The 25,004-nt window shown below is 40.1% G+C and overlaps 1 protein-coding gene across 1 annotated transcript; it reads left to right on the top strand.

Moving 5' to 3' along the window:
- Window positions 1–219: 219 nt before the first annotated feature.
- On the top strand, window positions 220–24,038 carry OPRD1 (opioid receptor delta 1; the record flags this gene model as incomplete). The annotated part of the gene is made up of 3 exons (XM_083369585.1): window positions 220–428; window positions 21,947–22,296; window positions 23,506–24,038. The coding sequence occupies 3 exons, from the start codon at window positions 220–222 to the stop codon at window positions 24,036–24,038; spliced, it is 1,092 nt and encodes a 363-aa protein (XP_083225711.1).
- Between the last annotated feature and the right edge of the window lie 966 nt (window positions 24,039–25,004).

The following is a 25,004-nucleotide window of genomic DNA, read 5'->3' as shown; positions in this document are numbered from 1 at the left end:
CTTTTGCCTTGGCTGCCCAGCACCCTCTTTCTCTCTGATTTGAAGTTTTGGTTTTATCTGAATGTGCTTTGCAAGGGAGAGAGTAAGCCTACTTGAGAGGAGAAGAGCTGGTTCTTTTCAGCACCATCAAAACGGGACAGTTCCCACGAAGTCTTTGGACTGCAAGCCTTCTGATCCTTTTGTCCTACCACAAACTGGACTCTGGAGCCACCTGGTACCATGGAGCTGTCCACCATCCCTGGTGCTGAAATCTTTTACAACAGCACCTTCCAGGACTCAAGTTCTCTCCCAACTTCCAATGCCACAAATCAATTGCCAATGAAAGATACTACTTCAATCATCATAGCTATTGCTATCACCGCCCTGTATTCTGTCGTATGTGTGGTGGGACTTTTGGGAAATATCCTGGTAATGTACGGCATTGTCAGGTAAGAAAAAGGTTCCAAACTAACAAGCCCAGTTTGTTCTTTGACTTAGATGAGAGGAAGTTTTATGCTTATGTGATTTGGCTGGATGCCACCAGGGTCATTGGAAAGAAAGAAGACACGAAGTAGATGTGTAGGGAGATTGGGAGAACTATGTGCAGCATGAAGTTGTGACATAAACTTGTAATCTAATGTAGTCTGTGTGAAAGAGTGAAAGAAAAGTCATTGCATGCCAAATGCATTAATAACCAGGATTTTAAAAAAAAATCTTGTTGTGCATTGAGTGGAAATAGAGTGAACATTTGAAGTTGGTGAAGGAAATTTAGAGCCATGTCTGTGCATTCAGCAATGCACTACCATGTGGAAATTAGGATAGAAATGGAAGATTTAAAATCTGAGCATTTAAAATGTGACTCAAGAAATGATGTGCTTCACTGCATGCATTTTTAACTGCAAAATGAAAGTGCATCCTCTGTAGCTATTGTTATGTTTTTAGAAAATTACCATGGCTGGTACATCTCTGAAACAATGTAGATTTTACAGTGCTAAAAATTCTGCCCACTATGATTTTTATATATGGCTATATATGAATGAAGGGAGAGACTCAAACAACAGCAACAAAAATGCAATGACTTTTCAAATAGGAGCATCTTGGTCAGGCAGAATAAACTCCAAGACATATTCACTCTCAGTTTGTGAAGATAACATTGTTTTCTTTCAATTCATCTATCAAGAGAGACATGCATGTTCCTGTATGGGACATATCAATTTTTCTAGAAATGCAAGAAAGGTTCAAAATGTCGAACAAATAGAAATCATGAACATAAACATCAATGTTTCTGAAACAATATGTCAGTATGTTGCTTTGTCAGTATGTTGTCCTCAGCATATCTTCCTTCAAATATGTTGGACTACAAGTCCCAGAAATTTAGGCTGCCTGGAAATTATGGAAACTGTAGTCCCTCCTATCTGAAGGATAGTTGGTTGGGTGGGGGGGGCAAGAATATTTCATAACTTTGGGAATCAGCTTCTGAGAGTCATTTTTTTATTGTACTGAGAAATTTCCAAAATACCTCATATTTAATGACACCATCAGGGATCTGAATTTATTTGATAAGATTTCACTTCACAGGTATTTTTTCTAATAGTACTATTACCTCCAAAGTGAAATCTTATCAAATTAATTCAGATCCCTGATGGTGTCGTTAAATACTTCTGCAATCACTTTGGTTTAGGTCTAATGAACCTGCATTGCAGCCACTGGTCCCAACAGAGAAATATTTTTAATCCTGACAAGTACCAATTATGAGACTTACCGCCAAGTCTCTTTTCTATTTAGAAATGCTGAGATTAAACCTGGGAATTCTTCACAGAGTCACAGCCCCTTTATTTTTGTGTCTAGAATTGCGACGAGAAAGTTACTTAAGAATTACATTTCCACTTCCTTGCTTCTGCCTCTTTTCATTTTTTTAAAAATCAAAATACTGTAACTTCTGGTTAGGTCTAGCCAAGCAAAGAACTGACCTCTCATATTTCAAATGGCATATTATGCAAACAAACAGGCCCCATTTTGTGAACTGGGCTGCTCACTTAGAGGCTGTGTGAGTCAGCATTCACACATTAATCTGAGAAAAGAGTGCCAATATGGGGTTTTTTTCCGCTTCGTTGTTTCTGAGTCATACAAAGCAGAGAAATGGTTTGCTTTCATGCAAGCAATTCAAAAACCCATCTGCAGATTCCTGTCTTGCCTGTGTAATTGGCAGAGAAAAGCTTTGGCAAAATCACCACTAATATGCAGTGACCCTGAACTCAGGGGACTCAGAACTTGGCATGCCAAGGAAATTGTATTTTGGGCTCACGTTATGAAAAAAAATCTGTTCTGGGGTAGAATACCCCAAGGTTGTAATTTGTGTCTATTAACATTTATTTTCTGTATTTTCCCATTTCACTTCCCAATGGTTGACCGAAGTGATACAATAGAACAGGAAAGTACTTTTAGTAACTTGGAGCAATCACAAAGAAAATTTAGGTTTACTGAAGGGAAATATTCCATCTGTTAGCATTCACAAACCCTCACCAGAAATTCCCTTGCTATTTTCAAGCCTTTATACAATTTCCAATTTTCTCCTAGACTCATGAGGTCTAATAGCTTTATCTTTTCTGCAAATGGGAGCTGCGATATCAAATATTCTGAAAAACTCTTTGTGTGAGAGTTCCGTAGAGAATTGGACATTAAGTGCAAAACCTTATATAACTATTGATAAGTAATTTCTAGCAGATTCAGTGTAATCGATTTCTGAATTTGGAACCTGCATCTCCTTGATGAAGACCAAATACTAGCATCTCCTTATAGGGCTTTGTTCTTTCAGAAGATGGAAGATTTCTGCAAAAATCTGGATGACAATTAGATAGCTTCAAAGAGATGCAGGGGAAAAATTACAACTCAGGGTTGAACTGTGTGGTCCTTGGTGCTCCCTGAACTTGATAGTTTTCTTGCAGATGTTTCATTACCCAACTAGTGGTTCCTTCATTAGACAGTTATTTCATTGAAGTTAGATTAGAGTACAAGAAATAAACAACACTCCAATCAAGGAATTACCAATTCAGACAAATAATCAAACAACAGCCTAGGAACACCACCACCACCCCAACACTGACAGGGTAATCCACTACTATATAAAGTGAAAACAAGCCCCATTCCCTCCTAGCAGTGATGATATTACCTAGTTTAGTACTGAAACATCTGCAAGAAAACAACCAAATTCAGAGTGCACCAAGGATGGAGATTAGAAAACCTAACTCTTTGCTCACATCTGGATTGTTGCAACCCAGTACTGGCAGCCGTGCTGAATATCTATGCAACAGTTTGCCTAAATTATCAACCATATTGTTCTACATGCTGTGCCTGGTGCAGTTTATAAAGGTTTACAAACCTTTATTTGTTCATTTGGCTGTGAAATGCCAAGAGATTAACAAATTGTGTTGCCATTTTCTTTTCCAACCCAAGCTGCTAATGTTGATCGTCATACTTAATTTGGAGACAAATTATCTTAAAATTTTTTCTCCTCCTGATAAAACTACCATGTTCTGAAGTCACCTACGGAAACATGCAAGGATTAAAGTTTGGAACAATTGATTTGAAAGGCAAAATAAGATTCATAGCAAGCATGGATGTGCACGTAGCACCTGTCAGGAACTAACAAAACGTGTCTGCTCTTAAAATTGCACAGCACAATCACATTTTGTCTTCAAGCCGGACTGCTGCACAACCCTAACCCTAACCAAATTTGTTTGGTTGCTAAGATGGGGACATAGACATAGAATCATAAAACTGAAAAGTCCCTCAATCACCAATTAAACTTCATCTTTCAAAGAGTTGGGACTCTTTCCAGAATGGCCAGTCAAGGAAAAATGATGAACAAGGAAGAGAATAAATACAAAAAAATCCAACACCAAGCTCAGGCACCAGTTCTAAAAATAATACTTGACCTAGTGACCTTTTCAGATTTTACAGTCAGTTCATGGATAGGAAGCAGTTAGATCAGGGGTCTTCAAACTTGGCCCTTTTATGACTTGTAGACTTCAACTCCCAGAATTACTCAGCCAGGCACGCTGGCTGAGGAATTCTGGGAGTTGAAGTCCACAAGTCATAAAAGGGCCAAGTTTGAAGACCCCTGAATTAGATGACCCCTGAGTTAGATGACAATCAACATAAGCTGGTTCCTGATTGCCATAATGAACAGTATGACTGCTATAGTGACTGGTACATTACTTTACCTATTTGTTTTTAAAGTGTCACAATATTCTGTGATAATGAATTCCACAGGTAAGCTGTATGAGTCTTGGAATGTTTGGTTTTACCAAACATGTCACCTTCTGCAGATTAGAATGATTGAAATATAATATTTTGATAGTTTCCCATATTACTCATAATTCTAGAACCTATCATGCTGTGATCAACTGTTTATTTTCCCACTCACTTAGCCATTGTGAATTCTCATTAAAGTGCTTCATCTTTATCCATCCAGGTAGTCCTTGACTTACGACCACAATTGAGCCCAAAATATTTGTTGCTAAGGGAGACATTGGTTAAGTGAATTTTGCCCCATTTTAGATCTATCTTGTCACAGTTGTTAAATGAATCACTGCAGTTGTTAAATTAGTGACTTGGTTGTTAAGTGAATTTTGCTTCTCCATTGACTATGCTTGTCAGAAGGTCACAAAAGGGGATCGCCAGACCCCTGGACACTGCAACCGTCATAAGTATGAACCAGGTGCCAAGTATCTGAATTTTGATCACATGATCCTGGGGATGCTGCAATGGTCGTGTGAAAAACACTCGTAGGTCACTTTTTCCAGTGTCACTGTGACTTTGAGCAGTCACTAAATGAACTGTTGTAAGTCGAGGACTACCTGTATTCATTAAAAGCAGCACATGTGATATTTCCCTGCATATTGAATTACACTCAATATCAATTACACTCAAAAATCAAAACCAAGAGAAATTTTTGGAGAGGTCTTATTATATAAATAGTTTAAGTATGCAGATCTAGATGTACAGATGTATGGATTTAGATGTACAGATCTAAATCTTCCATTGTATTTTTTTTCCTTGCTGATGTGCACTCTCGCACTCTCTTGCTCATGTTAATAAGTAAGCATTTTAGTAATCAGTGATGGAAAACACTTAGGCAGAAAAATCCATTTCATTAAACATCAAAAAGCCAAATCTAGAAATTTATGACAAGCTGCCAATGACTGGGGATTTTCGTGATCGTGCATAGAAAATACATTGTTCATAATACATTGTTCATGAAGTCCAATGAACTAAACTTCCATTTTTGCATCCTTGCCCTATCGCTTTCAGATGGCTCGTTTGCTAAAGAAGCCGTTGCTTGACCGTAATTGGTCTTCTACCCATGTTTCTGATTCCTTTGAGCTATTCTAAATGGAGCAGCTTTAGGAAGCAGCTTAGAGACGGTGCTTGGTTCATAAAGCAGCTGCTTCTTCTCAGTATAATTCTATTTATATTTGGCTGTTCATCAAAATCACAAAACAGATAGCTGCGATAATAAAGTAGTCGCATAAAGCAACGAAAGGTTAATTGCCAAACTTTAAAACCAAGGAAGCTAAATAAACACTAGCAGAGGAAACAAGCCATCAACCAGTCATCAATGACCCTTCTTAAATGCACAAGGAACAAGTGAATCTTAGCCAAACCTCTTGGGGGAAGGTACCATTCTGACATGGGGCACCGCCAAAAAGAATGTCTTCTGTTTTCATCATATGAGGCCAACTCCCCCAGGGCAATGAGTCAGACCATTTTCCCCCCTCCAGGGTAAGTATATAGGAAATGGGAGGTTCTGAAGGTCAAACCTAATTTGGTATCAATGTTTTCTCTTTCCAGATAAGATAGAATATAGAATCATAGGGCTGGAAGGAACCTCAGAGGTCTTCAACCCCCTGCTCAAGACAGGAGATCTTTGTTGTTGTTGTTGTTAGCTGCGAAGTCGTGTCCGACTCATTGCGACCCCACAGACAACGTTCCTCCAGGCCTTCCTGTCCTCTACCATCTTCTGGAGTCCATTTAGGCTCATGCCTACTGCTTCAGTGACTCCATCCAGCCACCTCATTCTCTGTCGTCCCCTTCTTCTATTGCCCTCAGTCTTTCCCAGCATGAGGCTCTTCTCCAGTGAGTCCTTCCTTCTCATTAGGTGGCCAAAGGATTTGAGTTTCAACTTCAGGATCTGGCCTTCCAAAGAGCAGTCAGGGTTGATCTCCTCTCGGACTGACCGGTTTGATCGCCTTGCAGTCCAAGGGACTCGCAGGAGTCTTCTCCAGCACCATAGTTCAAAGGCTTCAATTCTTTGGTGCTCAGCCTTTCTTATGGTCCAACTTTCACTGCCATACATTGCAAGATCTTATACAATCCCAAATGGTTGTCTAGGCTCTAGTCTACTTTTGAATACCTCCAGTGATGGAGCAATCACAACTCCAGAAGGCAAGCTATTCCATTGATCAATTGTTCTCGCTATCAGAAAAATTATCCTTACGTCTAGGTTGGGTCTCCCTTTAACAAGCTTCCACCCATAACTTTTTGTCCTGCCCTCTGGTGCTTTGGAGAATAAGTCAATCTCCTTTCTCTGTGACAGCCCTTCAAATACAGGAGGACAGTTCTCATATCCTTCCCACCCAGTCTGTCTTTTCGATAAGCTAGACACATTTAGCTCCCTGAAAAGTTCATCATATGATTTAACCTCCAGACCTTTTATCATCTTGTCTGTGCACTAGGGTGTTAGCATTGTTTTTTGTACTGTGGTGACCAGAACTGGATAGACCAGAATTATAACATCTGAATAGTTATATTTTACACACATAATTTCCAGCTGATTTTTAAAATATGCATTGCAGTAACTCAACTGCTAAAATCAGGAAAAGCATCTAAGAAACTCATTTCTTCTCATGTCTGTCTTCTGCTAAACAGACACCAAAGCCAAGCTGTAGGACAGTGAGAAGTTAATGATCAGCATTATTGCAGAAGCTGCTTAGTCTACCATTTGCCTTAGTAGTTAAAAGTTTAATTGCATTTACTCAGATTTAGTTTAGTTAGAAGCAGCCTTGTTTATTCTTCGGTGGTTTAGGATCTGCATAAATGCAGCTTTCTTTACAGTTCAGTAAATTGGAAAAGTGCAGGATATGGGTTAACTCAGGAACCAAATTAAGCATGTTTGCAAATGCTGGGCTTGTGAAATTCTTCCTTTCTAGGACACTTTAAAAGATGTCAGAAAAGGAAAGGAAAGGAAAGGAAAAAGAGAAAAAAGAAAGAAGAGAAAAAAGAAGAGAAGAGAAGAGAAGAGAAGAGAAGAGAAGAGAAGAGAAGAGAAGAGAAGAGAAGAGAAGAGAAGAGAAGAGAAGAGAAGAGAAGATGTGCAGCACAGATCTTTGCACCACAACATGTTAAGAGCTACGGTATGCTGAATGGGGAACTTAGGAGAATTTAGCTCAACAGGACTAGAATCAAGGCATTGCCAGATTTTAAAACAAATTAAATTAAATTAAATATTTATTGATTTGGGGCCATCGCAACTGGAACACAGCAATCAGCCCACAAGGACAGTTAGGCACAACGTTCAGCACAATTGATATCAGCAGAGATTTACAGGAGAAAAACAAACCCTAACCCTATAAAGTATTGTCTGAATTGAAGTCATAAACAATCTGCACATTCGCTGGCCAAAAACTTAATAATCTTCTCTCTGGTTTAGCCCCCAGATGTAGATTTCTTACTGGTCTAGTTTTCAGTAGACCATTAATTTCACAAGCCTTTATCAGTGGTATAACATTGGAGAGCGTAAGAACCATATCATCTGCAAATAGATTTAAAAGATAAGTCTTGTGTCCCAATTTTTATCTTGCAAATCTGATTGTTGGATCTATTACCAACTAGGTTGAATAATAAGGAGGATTCAATCAAAGCCAGCCTCAAATTTAAATGTACTTAATATTTCTTTTAAAAATGGTAGTTTCAGAGAATCAAAGACTTTAAATATATCTAAAGAACATATGGCTAGTAAAGATTTATTGATTTGTATAATATTTAATTGCTCTTTAGAAAGCCAGATCCTGAAGCTAAAACTCAAACACTTTGGCCACCTAATGAGAAGGAAGGACTCACTGGAGAAGAGCCTAATGCTGGGAAAGATTGAGGGCAAGAGAAGAAGGGGACGACAGAGAATGAGGTGGCTGGATGGAGTCACTGAAGCAGTAGGCGTGAGCTTAGATGGACTCCAGAAGATGGTAGAGGACAGGAAGGCCTGGAGGAATGTTGTCCATAGGGTCGCAATGAGTCGGACACGACTTCGCAGCTAACAACAACAACAACAACAACAACAATAATAATATTTAATAATTTCTTTTTAAGGATAGATATATTTCAATTTGGAATAAAACCCGATTGTTCCATTTGAATATTTTTTCTCTCAATAGGTTCACTTACTTAAAATCACTTTTAATAGGTTCCCATGCTCCCCATTCAATTAACTATATTAAGGAATTAAAGGAATGGGCAAAGGTATCAGGACTATCAGTTAATTTTCCAGAAATCGTATCTAATATTTTCTCCACACACACCCAAAAATTCAAAAGGAAAGCTCTACAGTTTTAGGGATTCCAATGGTAGATAAATCTTGAAAATATTTAGGCATTACTATTGTTAAGAATATTAATACAATTTTTACTATTATATGCCAACATGGAAGAAATTAAATAGGGAAATAAAACTGGTCTTCAAAACATTTTAATATTTTAGGAAACCAAAATGAAACTTAATTAGAGCCAAATAATGATATAAATCATTTTATTTCACTCAAAATACTTTTTAATAATAGAACTGGAAGTATTTTCACTAGAATAATGCTTCAGATTTGGAAGAGTACAGTATATATACAGTTTTAATTTTCCTTTAACTGTTTTTAATAACATTATATAGGTTAGGTTAGAATAATCTTTATGGTTTGGTTAAAATGAAATTTTGAGATAATCTTTATAGACTGAAATATTTTAATAGTTTTTTTATAGGAACCTCTTGATAAAGATCAAACTGAGCAATGAATAGGTGATAAATAGCTCTTTTGGTGTCCACTCAAATCTTTTTTGGGCAATAGAAATACTAGAGTTTCAGTAACGTGGTCTGAAACTCGAGAATTCAATCCTTCACAATGTGGAACAACCAGAAGGAACAATCTCAAAAATTTACAAGCTATTACTGCAATTAGAAATCAAAGATGTGCTATGTGGCTTAAAGAAGCTTGGCTAAAGAAGTGTGATGGCTATTTTAAGCTCATTGGTATTGAGGGAGCTGCTAGCATCAGAGGCTGCTAAATGTTCCTTGAATCTTCAGAATTTTGTCCCTTCACCACCACCACCATGTTTTTGTTCGTTTGTTTTTGCAAAATACAAACTTGGAAAGAACCTTGGTAAAAGTGAGTTTGTCTGATCTCCTGCTTATAGCAGTAATGGACTGGAGACTGACATCAGAATCCAAGTATTTATTTTTTAAATTGATTTATATGGTAACTCTAGATAGCTAACAACATGTAAAACAATAAAAAAAACCCCAGCAATAAGAAGTTTTAGGAGGGAAAACCTACAGTGGTCATCAAGCAGAACAATCAGTGGTGGGATTCAGCCAGTTCACACCAGCTCGGCAGAACTGGCAGCTAATTTTTTTTGTTGCCCAGGCCCAGAATGGACTTTCGGAAGTGGCATTCACACAGAGAACCGGTTGTTCACATATTTGAATCCCACCACTGAGAACAATCAACAAAAATCTTTCAACAGGCCATCTAACCTCCTCATATCCAGCTCTTCAACCCTTTACAAATTCTGAGAACTGCATTTTTAGTACTGAAAAAGCAAAAAAGAAAAAAACAGGTTTGGGGCCTTTATGTCTACTTTGGTTTGGATAACACCTGCTGAAATCTCAGCAGCTAAAAAGGAAGCTGGATAAGGCCTCCAAAAGTTGAGTAGTACTCCAGCACTCTTCCTTTCTTGCAATTTCCTCTTCTTCTTTTCCCTTCTCCCCAAGAAATAGAAATGAGCTTAGCAAAATAAAATCAATGAGGCATCTTTATTTCATGCACATGGTGAGAGCTAGATGTGGAATCCAAATGATTTGCTCTAGGATAAACCGGAGCCGTGACCAGGTTTTCAGTCACAAAAGGCAGCAGTATTTCCTTTCCAGTTTTCCAACTGCACATAGATGTCTTGACAGGAGTAACACAAGGGAGGTGTTCTTTAGATGATCAAAGTACTGTAGGTATTTCCTAATTCTTCTAAGGGAGGTTAGGAAGCGAGGTGTTTGTGTCTGGTATGGAATATTTCCAAAACAATGTTAGAACAGAACAAGACTAAATCATGTGATTTAAAGAACTTCAAACACCATAAATAGTCCATCCTTTTGGAATCATTATTCTGGAAGATTCAATAAATCCATAATAATACTAATACTGATGAATTACAGTTGCATTTTTTTAAACACAAGAAGCTGCATTGCTGAGTTGGAAAGGAACCAAGAATGAATGAATGAATGAAACTTTATGGTCAAAGTACAACCATGTATACATTGAGATTGGCTGAGCCTCCATTTGTGCCCCCCCACAACTCACAGTGACAACAAACCCACCATCTTGTTACACCATGTGAGCTAATTGCACAACACACCAGCTAACTTTATGAATTCTACTCATAGAGCCTTGGTGGAGCAGTGGGCTAATGCCTCCTTAAGTAACACCAGCTGCCTGCAATTAGTGCAGGTTCGAGTCCCACCAGGCTCAAGGTTGACTCAGCCTTCCATCCTTCCGAGGTAGGTAAAATGAGGACCCAGATTGTTGGGGGCAATAAGCTGACTTTGTAATAATGCTGCTTGGGGTGTGTGTGAAAGCCCTAACAAGCAGGCATATACATAGAATGAAGGCTACTGCTAAGCTTGTAAGCCGCCCTGAGTCTTCGGAGAAGGGCGGGATATAAATGGAATTAAAATAAAATAAATAAATAAATAAAGTTAGCTGTACCTTGAAATTTCATTTTCCCTCTTGCTGTTTTGCTCCACTTCTTTAAAGTTTTGTTCTGATTATGGTAAAAATATCCTAAAGTTAGAAGAAGCTAGCTTTCCACAAATGTTAAGACAAAACAAGCTTCTCGGATGATATCAATCCATATAAAATCCCAGTCGTGTGACTTTTTCCTGATTAAATACAGCATTGGGTATTTGAGTGACATGGCATTGTATCCCATTGGGCTATACTCCAAAAAATGATGAATGGCATCAGAACAAATGAAAAATATAATTTCACTTCAGCTTGTACTTAATTAAGCTCACTGTAGTAAATATGATTATTCTACGGTGATGCATTTAAATATTTTCCCTGGCACATTAAAATACCATTCGTTAAGAATTTTTGAAAGTCCCAAGGGCCACAGCTTAGGGTTTGGAGGGAGGTCTGTAGCTTTGATGAGTTAAATTTTGCAATTCAGTTATAAAGAAGCCTGTGGCTTTTCAAGACCTACTGAAATTTTACTCCTGGACTCAACTGCTGTCTACCCTGGAGCATAGATAGAAAGGCTCCTTATAGCTAAAAGTTTAACATCAGCTCAACTTCATTATTTCAGACTTGGTCTGGGAATATTGACCAAGGAAGCTTCGGGCATTTCTGTGGAAAGCTGCATTTAGCTCCTATCTGACTTCATTTTTGATCATTCTGCCTGACAGTGTTACTACCACTTTATAATGCCTTGGTAAGATCACACTTCGAATACTGCATCCAGTTTTGGTCACTGTGATATAAAAAAAGATGTTGAGATTCTAGAAAGATTGCAGAGAAGAGCAACAAAGAAGATTAGGAGACCGAAGGCTGAAACATATGAAGAACTGCTGCAGGAATTGAGTATATCTAGGTTAATGAAAAGAAGGGGTGATAGCAGTGTTCCAATATCTCAAGAGCTGCCACAAAGAAGGGGGAGTCAACCTATTCTCCATAGCAAGACAAGAAGCAATGGATGGAAACTAATCAAGGAGAGAAGCAATCTAGAACCAAGGAGAAATTTCCTGACAGTTATAACAATCAGTGGAACAACTTGCCTCCAGAAGTTGTTGGTACTCCAACACTGGAGATTTTAAAGAGGAGATTGGACAACCATTTGTCTGAAATGGTATAAAGTATCCTGCTTGAGCAGGGTGTTGGACCTCCAAGGTCCCGTCCAATTCAGTTATTCTGTTATTCTGATAGTACCATTGTTGTTGTTAGATGCGAAGTCGTGTCCGACCCATCGCGACCCCATGGACAACGTTCCTCCAGGCCTTCCTGTCCTCTACCATCTTCTGGAGTCCATTTAAGCTCACACCTACTGCTTCAGTGACTCCATCCAGCCACCTCATTCTCTGTCGTCCCCTTCTTCTATTGCCCTCAATCTTTCCCAGCATTAGGCTCTTCTCCAGTGAGTCCTTCCTTCTCATTAGGTGGCCATTAGGTACCATTATTGATAAGCAAATCAGAGGGAGGATTATGCAGTCTTCAAATTGTTTCCAGGGTTATTTATAAACATTCAGTAGAACTGTAATTGCAAAACTGCAAATGGTACTTCAGCTAGCATTTAGGAAAAAGACTAGAAACAGAAAGACTGTGTCAAGTGCTGTATGAGCCTAGCATTATCAGAATGGATAATTGTACTTAGTCCGTATTGCTTCAAGTTACAGATGGGGACTAAACTTTCTGAGGGATTCTTCCACATAAAAGTGAAGGCAGAACAGGCATACATAAAACTGTGCTCTAGAGTCTAGAAGTTTTGGGTTTTTTTGCTGATGGAAAACCTTTAAAGACTAATGGAAAGTTCTTATCACTTCATGGAGTAAGGCTGCTCTCAATAGCTTTATCCACAACATGATTTATTTATTAGATTTATATCCTTCTCTTCATTCAGGAGCTCAAGCGAATGTCGATATCACTTCTACAAGCCCTTTGCATGTTCCTCACAACAATAGCTCTGCCAATTCAATTGGATAATTCACACACGTTCCATCTGTCATCCTAGCACTTAAAAGTCATAATCAGAATAAGTAAGTGAATTTGCGTACCTTGGATGGGGACATTTCAAGACGGACAAATGTTGGCAGAAATGTAGCAACTAATTTGTGGGTTTTTGCAAGGAATGAATGTTTGTTGAAGGACAGAAATAGGGCTGCATATAAGAATGTGCTCCTACCCACTTCATTATGAGGAAGCAAGAATTGACTATATTAAGAACAATATAAAAGTTTAGTTTTGCAGGAAAGAATGGATGTTGAATAAATATGGATCTCCACCCAACTCACCTCACAGAATTGTTGTTAAGGGGGAAAATAGGCCAAAGGGGGAGTATTAGATACGTTTGTGGCCTTGAGTTACTTACCAAATATTAGAGATAGGATCAGTGGCGTAGCGTGGGGGGTGCAGGGGGGGCCGGCCGCACCGGGCGCAACATCTGGGGGGGCGCTCACACTCGCAGCTCTCTGCCCCTGCCTGGCTCACTCACTCTCTCTCACTGCAGTGCTGGCTGTGTGAATCCTATCCGAGCCGCCGGGTCGCCGCCCACTGTGGAGGGGGTGTGTGTCAGGCGTGCGGTGCGGTGCGGTGCGGAGAGAGAGCGAGGGACTATCTGGGGAAGGGACAGTGCAGCGGCAATACATGTGCTTAGGGGGTAAGGGTTTCTTTAACTAATCTAGTGGAAGAGACTCGAGTGCTAAAATCCACGGGTTAGGGGGCGCAAATTACTTGCCTTGCCCTGGGTGCTGACAACCCACGCTACGCCACTGGATAGGATAAAAATATAATAAATCTAATAGTGATTAACGAGGCATGAATAGGTCATAACACAAGTAGTCCTTGGCTTACAATCAGAACTGAGCCTGAAATTTCAGTTGCTAAGTGAGACAGTTGTTAAGTGAGTTTTGCCCATTTTAAGACCTTTCTTGCCATGGTTGATAAGTGAATCACTGCAGTTGTTTAGTTAGTAACACGGTTGTTAAGTGAATCTGGCTTCCCCATTGACTTTGCTGGTCAGAAGGTCACAAAAAGTGATCATATGACTGTGGGATCCTGCAACCAATATAAATAGGAACCCCTTGCAACTGTCTGAATTTTGATCACATGACCCCGGGGATGCTGCAATTGGCATAAGTGTGAAAAACAAGTCATATGTCACTTTTTTCAGTGCTGTTTAACTTCGGTCATTAAATGAATGATTGTAAGTCAAGGACCACCTGTAAGACAGGGGACCAGAGAGGTTACTTGGTTTGTATGCAAAATACCCACAAAAACTCTGCCCCCCTGATGGAGACAGGAAATGTAGAGAAATACAGGTAGTCCTCAACTAACAACCATCATTTAGTGACCATTCAAAGTTACAACAGCACTGAAAAAAAAGGGACAATTGTTCACATTTACGACCATCGCAGCCTCCCCACGGTCACGTGACCAAAAATTCGGCCGCTTGGCAACAGCCATGTATTTATGACGGTTGCAGAGTCCCAGGGTCCCGTGATCTCCTTTGGCGACCAAAGTCCTTGGGGAAGCCAGATTCAGTTAACAACCCTCCTGTAGCTAACTTAACAGCTGCAGTGATTTACTTAATAACTTTGGCAAGAAATGTCATAAAATGGGGCAAATCTCACTTTAACAACTTTCTCGCTTAGCAACGAAAATTTCAGGCTCAGTTGTGGTCATGTTGAGGACTACCTGTATGCACTAAGAATGGGCACACACACAAACACCCACACACCAATGCATACCATGGAATCGGAAAGAAAAGTGTTCAGTGTTCAGTGCTTTTTTCAGGTTGTCTCTGGTTTACCACATCCTTTTTCATGAGCTTTTATACCCCTGTACCCTCCTATCCCCCTGGGCACCATCTCACAGCCATGGAATAAACTCCATCATGATTAGACTGTTTTGGGGAGAAGGGAAGGTGCTCCCCAAACTGTCAATATCTCAGGAGCGGTAGGAAAATTTTCAACAGAAGCTGTTTTGCATTTTCCCAACTATAAGTTGAATAGGTTACCGAAATAAGCAGGGTAACTGCAAAAGCTATATGGCTAAGATAATATATGCTGCTGCAAAGAAACTTTTCTGCTTCTGAGAAGGCTACCACTCCTTTGGCACAGCAATTTAATGAGCATATTCATGAGAACAAGTAAAATTAGGTTACAGTCACAAATCTTTTTAAAAAAAAAGAAGAAGAAGAAGAAGAAGAGAGATTTTACTCATCTTTTATTTATCTTCCTGACTTCTTCTTTGCCTTCTCTGCCTGATTTACCCTACAGAAGATCAGCATCATTTCAGTCCTTTCACCATTTAAGCTCTGAGTATTGATTGGCCTTTCCCCCTCCCCCTCTCTTGACACATTATGAAACATATACAGGGAGTGCAAAGGATGCACTTCTGGTTTTCATCATTTTGCAGACGTTTCACTGTAGGAAGATGCTTTTTTCTGCAAAACATTGAAAACAAGGGAAACATTCAAAGAAGCAAAGACAGATCTTGATGAAATACAGGGAATTGCCAACTATGGCAAAGCTCAAGTCCCGTCTGCCACAGAATAAATATGTTCTTTTTTTAAAAAAAAGCCCACTTAAATATCAAAACAAATTCATTAAAGGAGTTGAAGGATAAACCAAACTATAACAAAATGTTGAAAATAGTAGCCAGGTATTGAGTTATGTCCCCTTTTATATGCCATCTCATCTGGTGTCTCCAGGTTCTTTAAACATGCTAGGTCCATTGTGTGAACCCAACTATTCTTTCTGAATGCCTGAATGGATTATTCTCTTCCTAATAGAATGAGTAGAATGAAGAACATCAAAGTTGGAAGGGACCTTGGAGGTCTTCTAGTCCAACACGCTGCTCAAGCAGGAGACTCTGTATCAATTTCAGACAAATGGACGTCCAGTCTCTTCTTAAAAACCTCCAGTGATGAAGCACCCACAATTTCTGGAGGCAAGTCATTCCACTGGTTGATTGTTCTAACTGTCAGGAAATTTCTCCTTAGTTCTAGGTTGCTTCTCCCCTCGGTTAGTTTCCATCTGTTGCTTCTTGTCCTGCCTTCTGGTGCTTTGAAAAATAAGTTGACCCATCCTCTTCTTTGTGGCAACCCCTCAAATATTGGAACACTGCTGTAATGTCACCCCAAGTCCTTCTTTTCTTTAGACTAGCCATACCCAAATCTTGCAACCATTATTCATATGTTTTAGCCCCTAGTCCCCTAATCATCTTTGATGCTCTTCTCTGCATTCTTTCCACAGTCTCTGTGGCATCTTTTCACATCTCTAGTGAAAATCTCAGTGAAATCTCACATGTCTAGTTGCCATCCAAGTGGTCCATGGTGAACACACATACACAAGAAGAGCTCAGGATGCATCTGAACCAGTAAACGAAAACTTCAGGAAGCCAAGCATTTGGGGGAGAACTAGCTACCATAAAAGCAAGCAAGGCCAGGCAAAATCTTGAGTTTAGCCACTGACCATCATCAATTCATGTTAGAATGGTGAACAATGGCAACCCTTCCCATCCATAAACTATGAAAAAATAACTACAATTAGAATGTTAGCACAAAGCTCATACTTAGCTAAAATAAAGTTATGGAAACTACAGTATTGTCCAGTATAAATGTTTATGTATACTTGCTTTGGAGAAAGGAACAAAAATCTAAAATTATGTATATAACATCATTCTACTGCTAAAATCTACATGTAAAGTTAGAATTAGTAGATAATCTGTTTTTCTGGGCATTTTTTATAATCAGAAGTGCTTAATATTTTATCAGCAACACATTGTCTAGATTCCAGCATTTAACTTACTAATACAAGTTAAATTCCTTTCTCTCTACCTTGTTTTTCTAACGATTGATAAAAGGTACCCCATGTTCTAAAGTATACTGACTCTTCTTTCTCTTTCATTTTCAGTGTCAAATCTATCCATTTCTGCACAATCTAATTTTTTTTAATTCACTCTTCCTCTATTGGTAAATCTTCTTTTTTCCAATATTGAGCGAATACAATTCTCGCTGCGGCTAATACATATAAAATTAGATATATACGCTCTTTCTCATAATTTCCTACAATTATGCTTAACAAAAATAACTGGCCTAAAATCTATATGTTTTTTAGTCATTTTCTTTAACCATATGTGTATTCTTGACCAGAATCTTTTAGCTTTGGGGCTTGTCCACCAAGGGAGGTGTTTTACTTCTATTTGGAATGAATTTTTCAGACACAGGACTATCTACCCCAACATTTTCAAATTTGATGCAGACCTGCATCTTTGTTGGTTCTCCCTTTGGAGCAGACATGTCAAACACAAGGTCCGGCGGCCAGATCCAGCCTGCGAAGTGGTTTCATGTGGCCCGCAAAGCCATCCTGGAAACAGTGAAAGGAACGGCCCCCACTGCCTTGGCCCTGGCCCATAGACCCTCCTTCTGCCAGAGACCCTCAGATCTGTCCCACTCCTGCCCAGGCCCCCATAGGCATCCTTGATGCGAACTATGTAGAGCTGGCCACGCCCACCCAGTAGGCCATACGCACTCTAGCCACGCCCACCCAGTAGGCCATGCCCACCCAGGCCATACCCACCCGGCCCCTGAGGGCAACTGCAATGCTGATGCGGCCTTCAAATGAAATTGAGTTTGACATCCCTGCTTTGGAGGATGAGCATCTTTTTGTGGGGTTGGGAAAGCAGATGCAGAAATATCCGCCATTCATCCAATCCTTTGGCAGATATCCCTTTAGGGTTTAATAGAAGAGATCAGGATTCGTAGAAGAGATGGACAAATGATTACAGCCCCATTTCCTCCTGCAGCTCCTACCAATGTGAATTTATGTGCATGAGTTATTATTCCCACTTATTCCTCCATTCCATATAAACAATTCTACATCATAGCCGCAACCCACAAAAGCACCAGAGGTTTCAGGCTAGAATGCAGTCAATAAATCACTGCTGTTTTATAGAAGCCTGCCAGGTATAGATCAAAATCAAGGTGACACATCTTCTCTAAAGAACGTGCTTCGGTTATGATGGCTGGAAGGTATTTTTCTCATTCTTTTCTTGTTCCTTCCCCCTTTCCTGGTATTTCTTGGCAGTAAGATTCTCCGAAGGTAGCAAAATCAGCTTTCAGGGGCATTTTATATGCAACTGGAAATATGGTAGGATTTGATCAATGTATTTCAAGAGAGATTTCACGGTGGTTATATAGATTCTATTTCCACACTGCACCTGGCAGTGTCTATTAAGGGCCAAGGAGTCTTTAGTTTTATGGAAGAATTAGAGAATATATCCTCAAATATTATTTTTGGGTGGGAACGATGTAGCTCCCTCCAGGTCCTCACATCCTTTTCCAAAATAAGGTAAATGTTTCCCCTCTCCAGTTGTGTATGACTCTAGTGGGCAGTCCTCATCTCTGTTTCTCAACGGAGGGAGCCAGCATTGTCCAAAGATGCTTCATGTGGTCAGCATGACTATACGCAGAGGTACACGCAATGCTGTTATCTTCCCAACCAAAGTGGTACCTATTTATCTACTTGCATTTGCATGCTTTCAAACTGCTAGGTGGGCAGGAGCTGGGGCAAGTGAGGGGATCTCACACTGTCACATGGTGCTGGGGTCTTGAACCTGGGCTGTCAAGCTTTCTAGCTAACAAGCTCAACATCTTTAACCACTGAGCCATCACGCCACCTTACTCTAAAATAACCAGAATCATTCAAAGCAAAATGCCGATGGAGTTTTCTAAAAAGGAAGGCTCTTAAGAGGATTCTCCTAAGAAAGGTTCTGTTAATACAACGGGATGCAGAGTAGCTCTGATCAGATGCAGATTTTATTTATTTCATCAATTGATCGCCTGTTTTTCATTCAGGAGATCAAGAGACTATACACACATGGCACTCCTTCCTAATTTTTCTACCTAGCCACTTCCCTGGGAGTTTGAGATTGAGAGAGATATTAATCAGTGAGCTTCCCTAGTTTCAGGTTGGAGCAGAATCTGTGTGTACAGATTGTCCTTGAATTATGACCATAACTGAGTCCAGAATTTCTGCTGCGAAGCGAAACAGTTGTTAAGTGAGTCTTGCTCCATTTTAGGATCTTTCTTGACACAACTGTTAAGTTAGTAACACGGTTGTTAAGCGAATCTGGCTTCCCCATTGAGTTTGCTCGTCAGAAGGTCACAAAAGGGGATGAAATGACCCCAGGATACTACAGCGGTCATACATGCACGCCAATCTCCAAGCGTCCAAATTTTGATCACATGTCCACGGAGATGCTTCAATGATGGCAAGTGTGAAAAAATCATAAATCACTTTTTGTCAGTGCCATTGTAACTCCGAACTGTCACTAAGTGAATGGATGTAAGTTGAGGACCATCTGTATTTATTTTAAATGTATTTATAAGATTCTCATATTGTCATTTCAAACTTGCCAGGGATACTTGGTCAGCACATGTATTTGAGCCATGATTTTGTAGCTCCAGGATGAACCACTGAACTGTTTATTCCAACAGTTCTTGAAGTGGTCCTCCTCCACACCAAGCCAAGAACATTGCTGAAACCTCCAGAATGGCTCCATTTTGAATTGAGATTTCAAGTAGCCTATTTTAACCTCAGAAACTTTCCCAATGCAACTCTTGCAAACCCCTGTAGGCAGTGGTAGGATTCAGACAGGTGAACAACTGGTTCTCTGTGTGGATGCCGCTTCCGGAAGTCCATTTTGGGGCTGGGCAACAAAAAAATTAGCTGCCGGTTCTGCCGAAGTGGTGCGAACTGGCTGAATCCCACCACTGGATGTAGGAATACAGGTGAGTGAGGTCCCCGTCTTTTCACTGGGGGCCTCCATCTGTAGAATTTTTCCCCCAGATCTTTTGGGCAGCATTCTTTTAATTTTTCTTTTTAATTTTCTCAGTCTTTTCATTCATCGTATTATTGCTGCAACATTTTCAGCTAATCATTATAGCCTTTATTCATAAAGTCCACCGAGTGGCGTGGTGGCCTAGAAGAGGACCTCTCACCTCACAGGAGGCTGTGAGTTCGATCCTAGGTAGTGGCAGATATATCTCTCTGCTGCGAACTCCAGATAGGCATCAGGAAGGGCGTCAGGTCAGTAAACACTCAGCTCCATTCAGTTGCCCCGACTCCACCACGATGCAAGGGAGTATAGGGTCCTTCAAAGAAAAAGAAAAATATGTAGTCCAGTGATCCCAAGAACATTGGCATTAAACAAAAGGCTGGCTTTAAAAAGGAAAAGTGTCAACAGATTGAAGACAAACATTTGAAAAATCCCTTTCCTTTTTTTTTCTGTCACTCAACAATGATCTCCTCCATCCTGAATTTTTCACTCCCTCTAACAGGTGCAGTGATGTTGGGCATTTGCAATTTGTCAATCCATGACAATTATGCATAGTTTGTAGCATATTTTGAAACTTCACACACACATTCTCAGCCATGGATTTATTCAGATGGTCAGTTTTCCAGTGTGACTGGAGAGATTTATGAAAGCAAACTTGGCCAAATAGTTAGTTAGTTAGTTAGTTAGTTAGTTAGTTAGTTAGTTAGTTAGTTAGTTAGTTAGTTAGTTAGATAAGAAAGAAAGAAAGAAAGAAAGAAAGAAAGAAAGAAAGAAAGAAAGAAAGAAAGAAAGAAAGAAAGAAAGAAAGAAAGAAGGAAGTAGGAGAAAAATTCATTATTTTTTTGGTCCTGCGTTGGCTCCTCTAATGGAGCTTTCTCAGATCAAGGATCAGCAGAGGTGGTTGCAGGCTGACCTAAAGAACTTGAGCGTCAGCAGTAAAAACAGCAGGAGTCTTGGCCTCCTTAGAGAAATATACTGTAGTCAACATAAAAAGGAATCCTGGAACAGACTGAAAATCAGCTGTAAAAACAGAATCTCTTGCTCAAGGAACAGAATGTTTTCAGGAACAGGAAGGATGGATTTCAGCACCATTTAAACAATGACACAGTACAGGTGAAGCTTCTTTTGCTGCTTACATCCTTCAGATATTCAGATTACACTAAAAGGATGATTTCCCCCTTTTTAATCAGTTGATTAAAAGCACAAGGAAATGAGCACGGGTGGCAAATACAACATGAGGATCTGATACCACTAGATGGGAGATAAGCATAAAAGAAAGGAGAAATGGATAACAGTGAAGAAGCAAGCAAGGGTATTTGGTGAAGAAGCTAGCAAGGGTATTTATGTAAGTTGGGTATCAGGCTGTCAAAGAAACAAGGGAAATTGAAACTAGAATATATATCTGGAATGTATCCTAGTGAATTATAATAGCTGACAATTTCTCTGCAAGCAGAAAAGATAATTCAGAATTTATAGCTAATAAGAACTTAAACTCTTCATGTTCTCCTTCAGTATGGCCCTCTCTGATAAGTTGGCTTGAATTTCTTCTTATCTCTTGCCTTCCTATTATCTGCTGGAGCCATGTGTCTGATGGAAAAGTGGACTGTTCTCATAACAAATCAATGAAGTATGATTGGGCAATTTGGTGGGTGGAGGTTATGGAAAGCTATTGTTAACTAACCAGATTTTTAGTGCTGGAAAACTAGAACTGGATTTGCTTCTTCAGTACTGGGATGTGTATTCAATAAAACTTATTTTTTCTTGCACTCCAAAGCCACGAGGATTCCTTAATTTTGAATTTGCTAGATGGATGGTTGACACCATGTTTACATTCTTGGCATTCCTGTGCTCCCCTTCAGATTAAATCCACCAAACTAGATTGCAATTTTCTAGCGCCATTAACTGAACCCTGATACCAGGAAAGGATTCAGGAGAAGCATTTTGTCTGTCACTTGACTTCAATCAAAACACGAGCCACAGTTCTGTCCCATTTTACCTTGTGTTGCTTTGCTTATTTAGTAAGAATGAATGTATTTCTTGCAAAGAATGAGCCCCGGTGTCAGTTGCAATTCATGTCATATTCTCCTTATCTCCTCTCTCTAGATACACCAAGTTGAAAACGGCCACAAACATCTATATCTTCAACTTAGCCCTGGCAGATGCCTTGGCCACCAGTACTTTGCCCTTCCAGAGCGCTAAGTATCTGATGGAGACCTGGCCTTTTGGGGAACTGCTTTGCAAAGTCGTCCTCTCCATTGACTACTACAACATGTTCACCAGCATCTTCACCCTCACGATGATGAGCGTAGACCGGTACATTGCTGTCTGCCATCCAGTCAGGGCCTTGGATTTCCGGACCCCAGCTAAAGCAAAGTTAATCAATGTTTGCATCTGGGTTCTCTCCTCTGTGGTTGGAGTGCCTATCATGGTCATGGCTGTCACTAAATCTCAAGGCAAGTGGGCTGCCATTTAATTCCAACGACTTCCCTGAAGACTACTACTCAGTCTGGGCAGTGATCAGGCTGTGGTTCCCACTGCTAAATTAATACAGACCTTTGGGGTACTCGGACTTTTTCTGTCCTGTAGTAGCAGAGGATCTTATATTCAGTTCGCTTCTCAGGGATGATTCCATTATGTAGGAAACAGGCTTACCTACATAACACTTAGGAAAGAATGTTCATATTTCAGTAACAAGAGGGGCTTGTAAATAACAGACCTGCACGTACTAGCTTGGAAATAATCTGAAGAATTCTATGTTCATTCATTAATCCTGTTCACACCAATATTGAATTGGGTTGTGGGATAGGGATAAGAAAATCATACAAACTCCAAATCCCAGTCAATTAATCCAGACAGAAAAAATAGCTACAAAGAGACCCAGGCTTATTTGGGGCTAATCAAATACCTCCCTGGTCCCTTACAAGCTACTAACTTGATAAGTACCTGTCTCTGAAACTTTGTCAACAGAGACAAAGTCCTAGAGAAACTCTGTGAAAACAAAGTTGTTCTAGGCACTCTATCTCTATGGTTTGCTTTGTACCGTTTCCCACTCGACATCCATAAGGAGGAATGAAAAAGAGTGGAAATGATGAGAGGGTGCACATCTCCCTTCTCAACCATCTGTAGCCTATTTTAAAAAGAAGGAATCTGGAAGGTTGCAGTGGCCTTCCAACCTCTTTCGTAGTGGCTGAGAAGACTAACAGCATGGCTGTTCTTTAGCTGGTCCACTCATCCTGAATTGGACCCTGCCAGCAATAAAGGTCAACTAATTCACTAGGAATATACTCCCAATGTTGGGAAAGATGGAAGGCAGAAGGCGAAGGGGAAGGCAGAGGAAGAGATGGCTAGATAGCGCCATCAACACAACGAACATGAATCTGGGCAAACTGTGGGAGACAGTGGAGAATGGGAGTGCTGGTGGGCTATGGTCCATGTGGTTGCGAAAAGTTAGACACAGTTTAGCATCTGAACAACAGCAGCATACTCCCAAGCGCCCATTAGCATAGCCATTAGTCATTGCTGATAAGGTTGTTGTCGAAAGGGGCTCCATCATGCGGATATATTTTCCTATGTCCAAGAGAGTAGCAATACCATTGTCCACTGAGCTATGGTCCTCCTGTTTGTTCATCTCTCATCTTTGTACTCTTCCTCCTTTTATGTAGGTGGCATTACAATCTGTCTCCTTCAGTTTCCTGAACCTCATATTTACTGGGATACTGTTACCAAGATCTGTGTTTTTATCTTTGCTTTCTTGGTTCCCATCTTGGTGATCACCATCTGCTATGGGCTCATGATTCTCCGCTTGAAGAATGTCCGTCTCCTCTCAGGTTCCAAGGAGAAGGACCGCAATCTGCGCCGTATTACACGCATGGTGCTCATTGTGGTAGCTGCCTTCATCATCTGCTGGACTCCCATCCAGATCTTTGTCATTGTTTGGACCCTGGTGGGCATTGACAGGGACAACCCGTATGTCATAGCCAGCCTGCATTTTTGTATTGCCCTGGGCTATACTAACAGCAGCCTCAACCCTGTCCTTTATGCTTTCTTGGATGAAAACTTCAAGAGATGTTTTAGGGAGTTCTGCCTCCCGTTCCGATCACGGATGGAGCAGAGCAGCTTTAGCCAGGCCCGGAACAGCACCAGAGAACGTGTTTCTACCTGCACTCCCTCAGAGGTTCTTCATAAGTCAGCATGACTAGACATGGACAGCCACAAAAGAGGCTTCAGCAGAGGAGGCAGAGGAGAAGAGCTGCATTCTGAAGTGACCCAGGTCAGCACTACAGAATTTTAGCCTGAACTGATCCAGGAGCCGTTCAGGAAAAGGCACCACCACAAATCTTGTGAACTGTTCAGAGTAATTTAGGGCATCACTCTGCAAAGCTGATGCACTGGGACTGCAGTTCTCCAAATTCCTATTAAGCACTTCCATTGTATGTGGAGGGCCATTTATTTGGGGAAAGACATGCTAGGTTCCCCCCACCCCCCATTCGACCTACGACAAGCCAAATTTTTGTTCTGCAAAAAGGTCTCAGTTTGTCAGTTGTTATATGGCTTCAAATTTCTTCGGAAATCTTTAATTTTTTTGAACAAAGTCTCCAAGAGGCACTACAGAAGTGGCCAAAATTCTGTAGACCTTTCGGGAAAAGTGTATTTTTGAGGTTCGATGGCTAATAACACCACTTCCTTTTTTGGAGTAGTACCATAAAATTATATATCAATGGAAAGACAATTTAATCAAGAATGTAGTGCAACAAAGTTTGTTCAATTATCTGTACTGTATTCTATTAAAAGTTATAGCCAAATAACCAGAAAAAGGAAGCACAACTTGCTTAGGTCGATATCAGGTAGCTTTCCTTCATCTGACTGTAGCCAATGAGCATGAGTCTTTAGAGAGCCAATCAGGTGTCATCTTGTTTTGGCAATGAGCCAATCAGATCACAGTAGGATTCAGTTATTGAGGTCATGTATTGAAGCTGAGAGGAGGACATTTGTCGGTGTGTTATGTGATCACTATCAAGTTGGTTGGGTTTTTTTGTGTTCTTTCATTTAGTGAGCTTGTAAAACATAGTAAAATTAAAGTAATGGTGTAAAGAGTTGACTGGTTGCCCAGAAAGCGATGTAAAATAGTATTATTAAGTGAACAAGGCTACAGTTATAAAGA

Source organism: Vipera ursinii, assembly GCF_947247035.1.
Source record: "Vipera ursinii genome assembly, chromosome: 9".
Taxonomy (NCBI): Eukaryota; Metazoa; Chordata; class Lepidosauria; order Squamata; family Viperidae; genus Vipera; species Vipera ursinii.
The sequence above is the reverse complement of the archived record's forward strand: the minus strand, read 5'-3'. Positions and strand labels throughout refer to the sequence as shown.